The following is a 12,384-nucleotide window of genomic DNA, read 5'->3' as shown; positions in this document are numbered from 1 at the left end:
GTTTCTTGCATTAATTTACAAGACCCTTAACAACTTGGGAACAGCATACCTCAGAATGTCCTGCGCTGCCACCAAGGTATTTTGGGGAGTCACTGTTAGTGGTCCCCTGTGGCTTGGATACATGGCTCATATCCATCAGGAGCCACACATGCACTATTGCGGGCTCAATTTTGTGGGACTCCCTTCCAGTTAAAGTCAGATATTTCCCCTCCGTGTTAAACTTCCAGTGCTTATCAAATGCTTACTGAAGGCTTACTGAATTGAATTCTGATTTTATAGTATTACCGGTAACTCGTTTTTAGTCTTATTGTACACCAGTTAGAGACAACTCTGATTAACTGGTATACAAATTGTTGAAATAAATAAATAAAAGTTCTGCCTTGGTCACACCACACCTGGAGTACTGTGTCCAGTTCTGGACAGCCCACTTTAAGAAGGATATTGACAAGCTAGAATGTTTGCAGAAGAGGGGGACCAAGATGATCAAAGGTCTGGAAACCAAGCCCTATGAGGAACGGTTGAGAGAGTTGGGTATGTTTAACCTGGAAAAGAGGACACTGAGAGGAGATGTGATAGCCATCTTCAAATATTTAAAGGACTGTCAACATGGAAGATGGAGCACGCTTGTTTCCTCCTGCTCTGGAAACCAATGGTTTCATGTTAGAAGAAAGGAGATTCCGACTCCCCATCAGGAAGAACTTTCTGATGGTAGGAGTTGTTCAATAGTGGAACATACTCCTTTGGAAGGTGGTGGGCATTGCTTCACTGGAGGTTTTGAAGCAGAGATTGGATGGCCATCTGTTGTGGATGCTTCAGTTTAGATTCCTGCTTGCAGGGGGTTGGACTAGACAACCCTCAGGGTCCCTTTCAATTCTACAATTCTGAGATTCTATAAATCACAGAAGCAGGCTATGCTCTACCAAGACTACTTGCCACCCTTAGTAACTGGAAACTGTCCATAGTCTTAAGAGCTCTTACCGTTTCAGGGTTATTTTCAAAGACCTCTCTGGCTTCTTCCTTGTTGCAGTATTCTTCAATGCACTCCCGCTCCAAATTCCCCTTCTTGCTTTCTTCCATAAAGGAGTTTGCTCGACGTTTTCTTGCAAGAAACTCTGATGCATGGTGCTCAGATAAAACTTTTAAAAAACAAGCATTTTGCATATAAGAGGCTCTGCTGTGCAACCAAGCAATGTCTTAGATTATAACAAAGATTTAAAGTTAAGATTTTGGGGGCCACGTGGAGCACTATTAAAGCAGTATAACTAATTAAATGTCAGCATTGCTTTGTTTTGTGTGTGTGTGCTACAAATCCTAACCCATTAAGAACCTGCTAAACATATTAAGAACATGACAAATTCCTGGTAACGCCAGCTGGGATAATTAAGAATGAACCTATGGAGTGCCATGAAGATTGGAAAATCTTCCACAGAAGCAGCCAGTTTCTGGACTAGTCAATTTCACATGGCTACAGAATTCTCGTTTCCAGTCAGTTAGACGTGAAACTAAGTAGACCTGAAGATGCCTTTCAGAATAGCAGCAAGCAGGAACCATCCATACATCCTCAATGGAACAGACACCATACATTTAAAGCACCTGGCTTTCACCAAAGTGTACTGGTAAGTGTAGTTTGTTACAGGTGCTGAGAATTGTAGCTAAAGGCTAACTACAGTTTCCATGGTTCTTTGAGGAAAGGCATGTGCTTTGAATGAGCAGTGTGGGTGGGAACAAGGGGGTGAGGCCCAACAGCCTAGCAAGTTTCCAGCACCTATAACCTGTCATTTCATACAGAAAGTATCATGGTGACCAGGCTCCTCATGTGAGGCGCATCCACATAAGAGAGAACACTGGCCACATCCATGCCACACTAACAGTCATGGAGAATCTTGGGAACTGTATTTTCTTAAGGGCCAAGGATATGTAGGCCTGGGGGGTTAGCACTACAGTTCTCAAGGTTCTTTGGGGGGAAAACCATGACTGTTAAAGTGGTATTAGAGTTCTTGAAGTATATGGTGCGGATGTGACCACTGTGAAAAAAATAGCCACTCTTGAGTTTCCCCTGGCTCAGGTTGGGGGACAAACCGGGCAGGGGATAGTTGGTTTATCCTGGTGATTAGGCAACCATCTACAGTATACATAAGGAAAGGTAGTACTCTGGTTTTCAGCACCACCTTTCATTTGCAATCACCTCTAATAGTAAACACAGGGGGCTGAGCACCAGCAGAAAAGAAGCCAAAAGACCAGCCACTGAAAACTATGAGAGTGGTATCAAATTGGGGGAACCTTGAGATTGTGCAAGCACAAGAAATAAGCATCACCCCACCCCTTAAAAACACCAACAGCCCAATGAGCACTGAACTGCTTAGCGGCCACAGACTATTAAGTGCTAGATAGAAAATGGCATGGAATGGGGTAACTGATTAGCTGCCCCCCTGCAGCAAGTTTATCCACCCACCTACCTACCTACTCTACCAATGGATTGTCACTGAACAGTTGCTTGTGTTAGTTATATGTCAAAATGATAGAGAGGATAACTTTAAGACTACTTAAATAAGCTGTTTTGGAGGGAATCTGCATGCAATGAAGCCCGTGCAGCAGGAATGAACAAGCTCACTTTCCCACATATTGTTGAGTACTGGGCAGGGATGTATAAAAGAGGCCCCTGACAGCAGAGACTGATTGACATGCAAAGCACTCTAGGGAGAGAACAAGGACACTCCAGCAAAACTAGGCGCAACTTCTTCCTACTGGCTTGGACTGGACTGGTCTGTGGGTATTGATATGCATTTGTGAGAAGGGTTAAGAAGATTGGACATTTCTAACTAGGTGACTGGGTAAAATGAACAAAATATTGAAACAGCCTAGTTATGCAGCTTTGTATACCTGAGACACAACTGAGTAAAGAAAATACTACATTGGCAAATACAAAAACAGCAGATTTGTGCCTGTACAACTGCACAGCAAGACCATTCCATAGTTGTGTCTGTAATGTGGGATTATCTGGAACTGTGCATTCTTTCCATATTTTTGCCTTGTTAATAACGTCCTGTGATTAAAATCCAAGCAGTGAATAGGCAGGAAGGCGACTAGTAAAAAACTTCCATAGCCCTATGTAAATTTTAGTAGACTCTTCTTTGTATGGTTTTTTTAGACTGGAACTCAAGATATTTTACAAATTTTTAAAAAGTTATAAAATTAGTAAATGAATGTGCTTATATCTGTAGCATATAATTACAAGGCTTATAATATAGCACTAGCAAAATGTGCACACCAGTGTTTACTAAGAAAGAAAGAAACCCTGCCACCTAAAACTAAGTAATAAAATGAACTGTTGAGCCTTCCTGGGGAGGGTGTAGCATAACTTCAATACCACTAGCACTTCTTTAAGCACTAAAATCTTATATTCCTGACAGAGGGAACATGCAGCAATATATCATACAAGTGGGCCTACAATAGGTAGTTATGGAGTGCTCCTATTCAGGGTACCAGACATGACTTTTCCAAAGACACACCATCCCACCACTACCACCTGGTTTTATATTCCCCATCCCACAACAAACACTCAGCATCCTGTGGCCACTTAGAATGTAAAGACTGCTTTGAGCTGTTTTGGGGTGTCTCATCTCCCTGGTTAGACTTTCTCCCTCTGTATTTTTTTAAAAAACTTCTGCGAAGCTTGGGTTTCTCTGAACCCTGCTGTGAATGGTGCTGTTTTGGTTACTTAAGGAACAAAAGGTTACTTAAAGAACAAAAATATATATGTTAGGATACACAGCTGTAGGATATACAGCAACTGCTGCTAAAAAATTATTTTTTAAAATCAGTTTTGCTAGTCGGAATGGTTCAGAGCATTTCTCCATAATCTGGTACATTATTCAGATAATAGACTAGGACAGTAATTTGGATAAACAAGGCTGCATTTCTAAATAAAAATAAAACCCTATTTCAGTGGGACACCTTCTGAGCAAATAAAATTTGGTTTGGGCTGGTGGGGGGGAGGTTGAGCAGGAACTCAGGGGAGCTGAGTTCCCTTAACTTTTTTAAATTAAATAAATAATTTGAAGGGGGGTCCTACGGGGGCTGGAACTGATATACCCCCAATGCCTAAGCCAAAAATCAATAAAGTTGTTGCCATTTCTAATCCAGATCACTGTCTGCTTGAGTTTATTAATCACATCTTACATTTAGCCTTTGCTGTATGTGTATGGCGCTGCGACTGGCCCACAACAAACAAACAAACTTTGTAGTGAGTCCTCCCACCTTTTTTCCAGAAAAAAAGCACTGGCTTGGGCTTTAGGAGTTGAAAGTCACTGAAAAGTGATTCATGAATAAGGCTTTTACTGTCAGGGAAAGAAGAAATCTTCTTGCATGTAGGTCATATGTTTCGATTCAAGTGAAAGGATACTGACCTATTTAGAAGTGCTCCACTGCAATGCAGTGAGGCCTGCAGATCAAATGAGCTTTGGTCCCTTTCCAATCAAAAGTAGAGAGTATATTTATTAATTTCTTATCTATTTGGGATAATTTCTATACAGCTCAATATAGAAAATGGTACAAAATGGTACATTTTGAGTCTTGAAAGAACATACAAAATAAAATACAGGGAAAAAAACTGTACAGTGGTACCTCGGTTTATGAACTCAATCCATTCCGGAAGTCCGTTCTTAAACCGAAACCGTTCTTAAACCGAGGCGCGCTTTCCCTAATGAGGCCTCCCACCGCCAGTGCCCTTCCACCATTCGGCTTCTATTCTTAGACCGAGGTAAAGTTCGCAAACTGGGACACTACTTCTGGTTTTGCGGAGTTTGTAAACCGAATAGTTCGTAAACAGGGCTGTGCTTAAACCGAGGTACCATTGTATAGCATCTTCAATAGTGTGGACAACAAGAGGGCAATAAGAAAGAAAGAGAATAAGAAAGTTCTAACAAGGGTCTAAGAAGGAATGGAAAACTTGAGCCCTCCAGATGTTGCTGAACTACAACTCCCATCATCCCTGACCTTTTGCTATGCTGGTTGGGGCTGGTGTAAGTTGAAGTCCAGTCCTGGTCCAAAGCAAAGCACATTGGACACTTGCTGGATATCCAAAAAGAGGGAATTCCACTAAATTAGGGTTGCCATATGCCTGGACATTACTGGGATTTCAATGGCAGAAGTCCAGAGGGAATTTCCGAAATGCTAAAATACCTTGTTCCTGGTGGTTATGGAATGAATGCCAGAGTGGCTATGGAGTGGAACAGTTAAAAGTGCCTCACTTGAAAACTGGAATGCCTGGTACACAGGAAATAAGGGAGTCCCTCAAATACGCTGGTCCCAAATTGTGTACAACTTCAGTATCAGCAAGACCTCAACCTGGCCTAGGAGCACAGTGGCAGCCAGTCCAGTCATTTCAGCAACATTATATGCTGATGACAGGCTGTTCTAGTTAGGAGTCTTGACTGCTGCACTCTGAGCTAGCTGGAGAGACCAGAGCAACCAGTAATCGATCTCTGATGTCACCAATACAGTCCACAATACTGCTGTGGATACAGGTTATCCCTGTCCAGGAACCGCTGAAGTTGATCAGAGGTACTCCTCGCCACCTATTTGACCTAGCCATCTTTCTCAAGTCAACAGGGCACTTGCTATTGGCTTCCAACAGATATGGACTTCATAGTTCAATAAAACAAAAGTAAAAGTAAAACATTTTATTAGCCCCATGTTCAAATCATTGAATGCTTTGAGTTACAAATAACTTTCCTTCCAATGCAGATCTTTTGAGGCAAAAACATTTTTTTACAGCAGTATGGCATACACTGCACTTTCAAGATATATCTCAGTTCTACTAATACAGTTGTAAGTTTTGCACAAGTTGCTTTCTGCTTTATAAAAGTCAGTTGGCATTTGCTTGTTGGATCCTTGTCTTTGTTTAATTTGTTGAAAATCTGTTTCTGTATTCTGCCAGAAGTAATATATCCAGGAAAGCAAATCTATTAAGATTTATAACTTTGAAAAAAACTTTTCTATGTACAGCATATCATTTCTGAATGAAAGCAATTCCAATCAAAATGTCCATCAAATAAAAGTATTTTCACATAGATCGCTGTGAGATGCAGCAGTTCTAATAAAACTTGTCAGACTTCTACAATAAAAATAATAAAACTTTTCTGCTATCTTAAAAAAACCCCAGCTTTCCTAGCTATGTAACATTATTCTTTTAATTTAATTTCAAGTCTTAGTTTTGGATACCAACGTTGAAAGCAGAGGTAAATTCTGTGTTACTTGAAAGCTAATATTTCTGACATTTTGAACAAGCAATCCTAAACACATTTACCATGGATAACAAATCTCTCCTCATCCTCCTACATTAGGCTAGTGGGCATTGTGGCCATAGGCTATGAAAATGCCTTTCCTTTTTGCCCTCTATTGTAAAAGCTCAGCAACTTTTTGCCCCCCCCCCCATTGTGCCATAGTTTAAAACAAACTATGGTTTATTGTGAATGAGCAGTGTGCTGTTGCATACTGCTGAAAAGTTCCTGTGGAGTCCTCCTCTGCTTCTGTTGCTTCTACACCAAGAAAAAAACCTTACAAATCCATCATGGTTTGCTTAGAAACAACCCATAAGCTGAGTCCACAGTGTGGTGTGTGTGCATGTGTTAGGAGCATCATGGGAACTATTGAGCAGCATGGAATAGCACGCTGCTTGTTCTCATTAAAATATAATTTGTTTTAATTTAAGCTATGGTTTACGGAGACAGGCTACTATAGTATACCTCTTTGTGAGAGAAAAAGAACAGTACTTCAAAAGAAAGAAAGAAAGAAAGAAAGAAAGAAAGAAAACCAAGAATGTAATGGTGAAAGAATACTGCCAAAAACTCGGAAAAAAGAAACATTATTATTTTTTGTTATTATCCTGTGTCAGATATTGCATAAACATTCAGCAGCACAGCATTGTTTTTTAAGTGACCTCATTATTTTGCAGTAGTGGAAAACATGTTTATTTGTCAGTATTGCTAATTACTTCTTCAGCACATTGATTGCTTCCTAGTCCTTAGCTCTGCTTTGCACAAAAACTGATTGCTTCAGGATGGGGGATGGGGCTTTGCTTGAGCAGAACAGGGTCACTTTTCCAACAAGAGTAGCTCTTTACAATCAAAATCAGCATCTCTCAGCCATACCTGATACAAATGAACCAAATCAAGTTTACAGTTGTCCTCCGCACACATTCTGGAGAGCAAATTTCCTTGAACTCAATGGGATTTACTCCTGAGTAAACACATCTGCATCTCTACTATTGCAGAAATTTCTTGATGCAAAGATACATCCTTTGCACCCTTTTTGTTTTTAGAACGGTTTTGCAATTGTCACTACACACTACAAGCACCCAGCTGGAGCAAGAGGGCACCGGGACACAATTCTGAGTTTCACTGAAAAAGCAAACAAAAACGAACTTTTAACTAAAGTTGGGAATCCAACTGATTTTACTTACATGTCCTAGCTTCAGAGAGAGCGATCGCTGAAATATACAGGCAGGAAATAAACAAGCAAGCCACGCAGTGAAGCCTCATCCTTTGGGGGAGTAGCTGCTGTGGGTTATGTAGGGCGTGTGTATCTGTTGGGGGTTAGGAAGGGGAGGGGGCTATTTGCATTTGCTGACAGGTCGCCTTCTTGCTGCTGCTTCTCTGTTGACACCGTGCCTGGAATCAGGGAGGCAGCAGCAGGGAAAATGTTCAGACCTCCCCCTGCTGAGGGAGGGGAGGGAGAGGAGACTGGCTGGGGGCTGGAATCTGGTTGCATACAGAGGCAGGACATTTCCAGGAAACATTCCTGCTGCATTTCACATGGTGGGTAAACAGGAAGCACGGGAGGGAACCTCGAGTCCATATCCCAGAGGCCGTTGAACCTCCCTGGTGCTGGTTTCGAGCAGCTGACTGGGGAAGACAGTGGGGGTGGGTAGAGAGAGAGAGAGGAGGGATACAGTATTAGAGACAAAGCTGCCTTTCCATCATATGTTTCCCCACTGGTTTCTTTAGCATTGTACTGCATCACCGGCCCACCTGCCTTTTCCTGCTTTTCTTCCCCAAATCAAAGACTGTTACCTGCCAGGTTGAGCTTATGTTTGACTGGACTTTGGTTTCTATTTATGTATTGATAGCAGCTAGTCTTGAGAAGGTACTGGAGACAGAGCCTAGCCCATGGGTAGGCAAACTAAGGCCCGGGGGCCGGATCCGGCCCAATCGCCTTCTAAATCCTGCCTGCGGACGATCCAGGAATCAGTGTGTTTTTACATGAGTAGAATGTGTGCTTTTATTTAAAATGCATCTCTGGGTTATTTGTGGGGCATAGGAATTCTTTTTCCCCCTTCCACAAGGTCTGAGGGACAGTGGACCGGCCCCCTGCTGAAAAGGTTGCTGACCCCTGGCCTAGCCACTGCGACTAGCAGTCACTGAGAGCCTCATCACCCTTGTATCTGCCTAATCTTAAAGCCGTCCGAGATGGTGACCATCACCACTTCCCATGGAAGTGTCTTTCATTGTTAAAACTATGCTCTGTGCATATTTCAATCTTGCTTTTCTATCCAGGTGCTCTAGGCTGTGTGTGCTTTCCTCCCATCCCCCTTGTGTATTCACAACAGTCCTGTAAGGTAGGCTACGTTTTAAGTTACTGTGTGTACATAAGCTGCCGATCTTGTCAGTCGATTTGAGATGGGAATCCAGGGAGGGACCCAATCCGCATAGAGCGTCCTGCCGGCAGGAAGCCCATTCCATATGATGTAGCCATTGGCCTTTTAGGGAGGAATTATTATTTACTGGATCATTCCCTGCCTCTCCGCCAAACCTACCTACCTCGCAGGGTTGTTGTTGTTGGGAATTAAATGAGAACTATGCGTGCCACCTTGAGTTCCTCGGGCAAAAACATGGGATATAAATGCATTTTTTTTTTTTTAAAGTGTCGACTGGTGGTAACACAGGATTTACGTGCTTGGAGAGAACAGTCGAGACGACGAGAAAGCACCTCTCAAAAGGCAGCCTTTGCTGCTGCGCATCCGCATCGCGCGCGAGCTCTGGTCACCCTGGAAACCATTCCCCGCCTCCTTCGCAACTAATGGTCGGCGGGAAGCCGCCAATACAGCCGCCGCCCGCTCTCCATTGGCTCCTTTCCTTTCCTTGCCCCCGCCCCCGTTTCCTCCGCTCCGCTCTCCTGGTAACCATTGGAAACCGGCTTGGTTACGCGTCCCTTGCGCGCCCCGCGTCGTTATCGGCCTGCCTCGGGGACCCGAACCAATAAGCGATCTCCCGAGGCGTCACGTGAAAGAGGGGAAGGCGGGGCGAAAGCAGCGGGGGTCACGTGTCTCCGTTGGACGGGCCGCTCTTGAGAACCGGCGGCCGCTTTGTGGGCTCCCGGAGTGACGGGTGAGGCGGAGAAAGGGCGGTTAGCGGGGAGGGAGGGAGGGGCCGGCGAGTCCCGCGCGGCGCCTTCGAAGAGGACGCCCCTCCCCTCCGGGGAAGCCGGGGGTGGTGGACCTGTCTCGGTGTGTTGACGTGCTCCTACCCTGAGGCGCTGGTAAAAGGGGCTCGTTAGGCTCGGGCCCATTTGCCTTCTGGGCGCTTGGTTAGGGAAACGAGGCTCAGTCCAGTGTGGGGTGCCGGCTAAATATTCCCTGAGGTTAAAATCCAACCTCTGGGAATATTTTGTATCCATTATCTAGGAAAACTTAGGATCCAGCTTGCACCTCTTCACTGCGCTTCAAAATTGTGTATCTGGCACGAAGAGATGATGCTCCACTACACTGAAAACAAAAAAACCTGCTTTTTTAAACTGCAACTTTTTCAGTGGGGTAGCCACTTGAAAGCCAGCCTTATAAAAGCTGTTGATTTCTTGAGTTGGTTTTGGAATAATAAAGTTTGGTGATTCGTTATTCATTGTATCTCCTCCTCCCTTTTTTTATTTTAGGTGTAAAACAGCATCCGAGTTGCTCATGTCTTGGAACTCCAGGATCCGTCTACATGCTGCATCCTTAATTCATTTGGTGTGCTGAATGGCTGTTAGATAGGGATGTATAGTCTGATGGCCAATTGTTGCAACTGGCTAAAGCGGTGGCGAGAACCTGTCAGGTAAATTACTAGACGTTACAACCATCTCCTTTTCAATACCTTGAAGTAGTCTGAAGATTGTACTATGTCTGGCAAGTGTCACAAAGAGGATAAGTATGTCCAGCGCTGTTCTACTTGTGCAGCAGACTTCTGCTTGTGCAAAGGAGCTCTGATTTTCCTACAGGCCACTGCACAAGCTCAAAATTTGTTCCTGGGATCCCTCTAGAGCAGATTTTAGGGTGAATGAGAACACATTGTGCAAGTGGAATGCCACTCATGCAGCACTGGATACAACCCAAAAGGCTTTGAAAACAACAATAGCCCAACCATTTTGAAATGGTATATTTTTAAAACTGTAAACTGAAGAGGGTAAAAGAAATTGGTAACATTAAATGTGCACTTTGAAAGGGCATGTGGATGTGAAAATACAATAGACCTTTATTAGTGGCATTCATGTGCCTGTTCTTATTCCCCAGTCTTATTTAAAAACTTATTGGAACTGTTTGCACGTAAAGGTCCCTGTGTCTCTCCATTTTCACTAACCCAGGGTTTTATTTGAACCAGTATTCAGTCTCTGTAGCACTTTCTGCTGGAGATTAGTTCAAGAACAAAGACCTCTGGATATGAGCATGATGTCTTTGTTAACTGGGGGAACATAATCTATGTGGGGAAATGTGGTGGTTAAAGGCATGGCAACATGGCACAAGGAAACCACGACAACATTTCTGTTCAGTACTACAATTGACATCATCTATCCAGTGGCGTAGCGTGGGGGGCGCAGGGGGGGCCGGCCGCACCGGGCGCAACATCTGGGGGTTAGGGTTAGGGGGCGCAAATCCACGGGTTAGGGGGCGCAAATCCACGGGTTAGGGGGCGCAAATTACTTGCCTTGCCCCGGGTGCTGACAACCCACGCTACACCACTGCATCTATCCACATTAATCAAGAGGCAAAAACAGAATCCCACACTCTTTTTTTTTTTTTTTTTGCTGAGAAGCACTGCTGTGCTTTTTTCTAAGCAGAAAAATGATTTCTACCCAACTCAATATCCAGAGCTTGCTAGTTCTCCCTTGGTACTTGTTTCCAGTGCCACAGTATGGCCCAATAAAAACACAGGTATCTGGACATAGCACGAGAGGAAAGCAACACAATGCTCAGAGAAATTTCAAAGTTTGTACAAATGTGTGGGGGGGGGGGAACTTGACAAAAAACATATTTAAGTACACAGGGAGACCTCTACTTCTTCATATTTATGTAACTGCATCTCAGGATCCCTCTGCTCCAAGTCCCTTCTCAAAACTTGCATTTTCCAGGAAGCCTTTGGAGTATCTCCCCTAGTCACACTACCCTATGGTATGAGTAGTTGAACTTTTTTGCATATTCTTCCCCTGTTTTCCCAATGCCTCTGTTCCCAACTCTCCATTGCTTCCATGTAAGATTACAGTTACAAATGGTGCTGCATATAAGTAATAGGTACTTGGTGGTGTTGATGATTCTCGAAGATACATTCAATCCCTCCCCCCTAAAATTCTATATGGCATTCAGTCAGGACAAAGTTTGAAAATATTTTTTCTTTGTATATAATTCAAAGGAGTGTGACATTAATCATGGTCGGTCTTGATAACGCTGGAAAAACAGCAACAGTGAAAGGAATCCAAGGAGGTAAGTAATATCTAAACTATTTTTGTATTTATAAAAGTATTAAAATGAGCTTTTTAAAATATTGTTTGCACAGGAGGAATTTTTTTATTTATTGCCCTTGGCTAAAACAAGGCCAAGACTGCAGTCCTAACCTCCGTTATCTGGGAGTAAACCCCACTGAATTCAGTAGATTTACTTCTGTGTAGACATGGTTAGGATTGTGCTGCAAGATGCCATATAATGCTAGTAAATACAAAACACCCAACTGAATAAAAAAAGAATTTCTGTTAATGGCTGTACTGTTTAATTACACTCATAATATTTAACACTTTCAGGCATACGTTACAGATACTGCACTTCGTTACTTCATTAAGGAGGGACCAAATACAAATGAGTGACCAAAACCACAGATACAGTGGTACCTCTAGTTGTGAACACCTCTGGATACGTATCCTTCGGGTTACTCATGCAGCAAACCCGGAAGTAATGGGAAAGGTTTCTGCTGCATGTGCAGAAGTGGCGCCTCTGGATGCGAATGTTTCGGGGTTCACGCGGATCCCTGGAACTAATTAAATTCGTATCCAGAGGTATCACTGTAGGTCTAGGAAAAGCTATGTAATATAGCAGGATAATTGCTTTCTGTTTGATGCTACAAGTTGCACTTTTTAAGCTGAATG

General features: G+C 43.2%; 2 protein-coding genes across 9 annotated transcripts in view; one reads left to right on the top strand and one right to left on the bottom strand.

The window, feature by feature from the left end:
• PROS1 (protein S) overlaps positions 1-7,724 on the bottom strand; it is a 36,107-nt gene extending 28,383 nt beyond the window's left edge. The window contains exons 1-2 of the mRNA XM_083611568.1: positions 7,463-7,724; positions 979-1,136 (exon numbers count right to left, since the gene is read on the bottom strand). Coding sequence (XP_083467694.1) covers positions 979-1,136; positions 7,463-7,541 — 237 coding nt within the window. The 5' untranslated portion in view covers positions 7,542-7,724. The remainder of the gene's footprint in view (positions 1-978; positions 1,137-7,462) is intronic.
• A 1,494-nt stretch (positions 7,725-9,218) lies between these two features.
• The window catches only part of ARL13B (ARF like GTPase 13B), a 38,465-nt gene continuing 35,299 nt past the window's right edge, over positions 9,219-12,384 (top strand). The window contains exons 1-3 of one of the 8 annotated variants that reach the window (XM_083611650.1): positions 9,219-9,386; positions 9,928-10,088; positions 11,658-11,728. In XM_083611650.1, coding sequence (XP_083467776.1) covers positions 10,030-10,088; positions 11,658-11,728 — 130 coding nt within the window. In that variant the 5' untranslated portion in view covers positions 9,219-9,386; positions 9,928-10,029. The other 7 variants (XM_083611644.1, XM_083611649.1, XM_083611647.1 and 4 more) reach the window with 7 other exon arrangements.

Source organism: Podarcis filfolensis (genome assembly GCF_964270895.1).
Source record: "Podarcis filfolensis genome assembly, chromosome: 4".
Lineage (NCBI taxonomy): Eukaryota > Metazoa > Chordata > Lepidosauria > Squamata > Lacertidae > Podarcis > Podarcis filfolensis.
The sequence above is the reverse complement of the archived record's forward strand: the minus strand, read 5'-3'. Positions and strand labels throughout refer to the sequence as shown.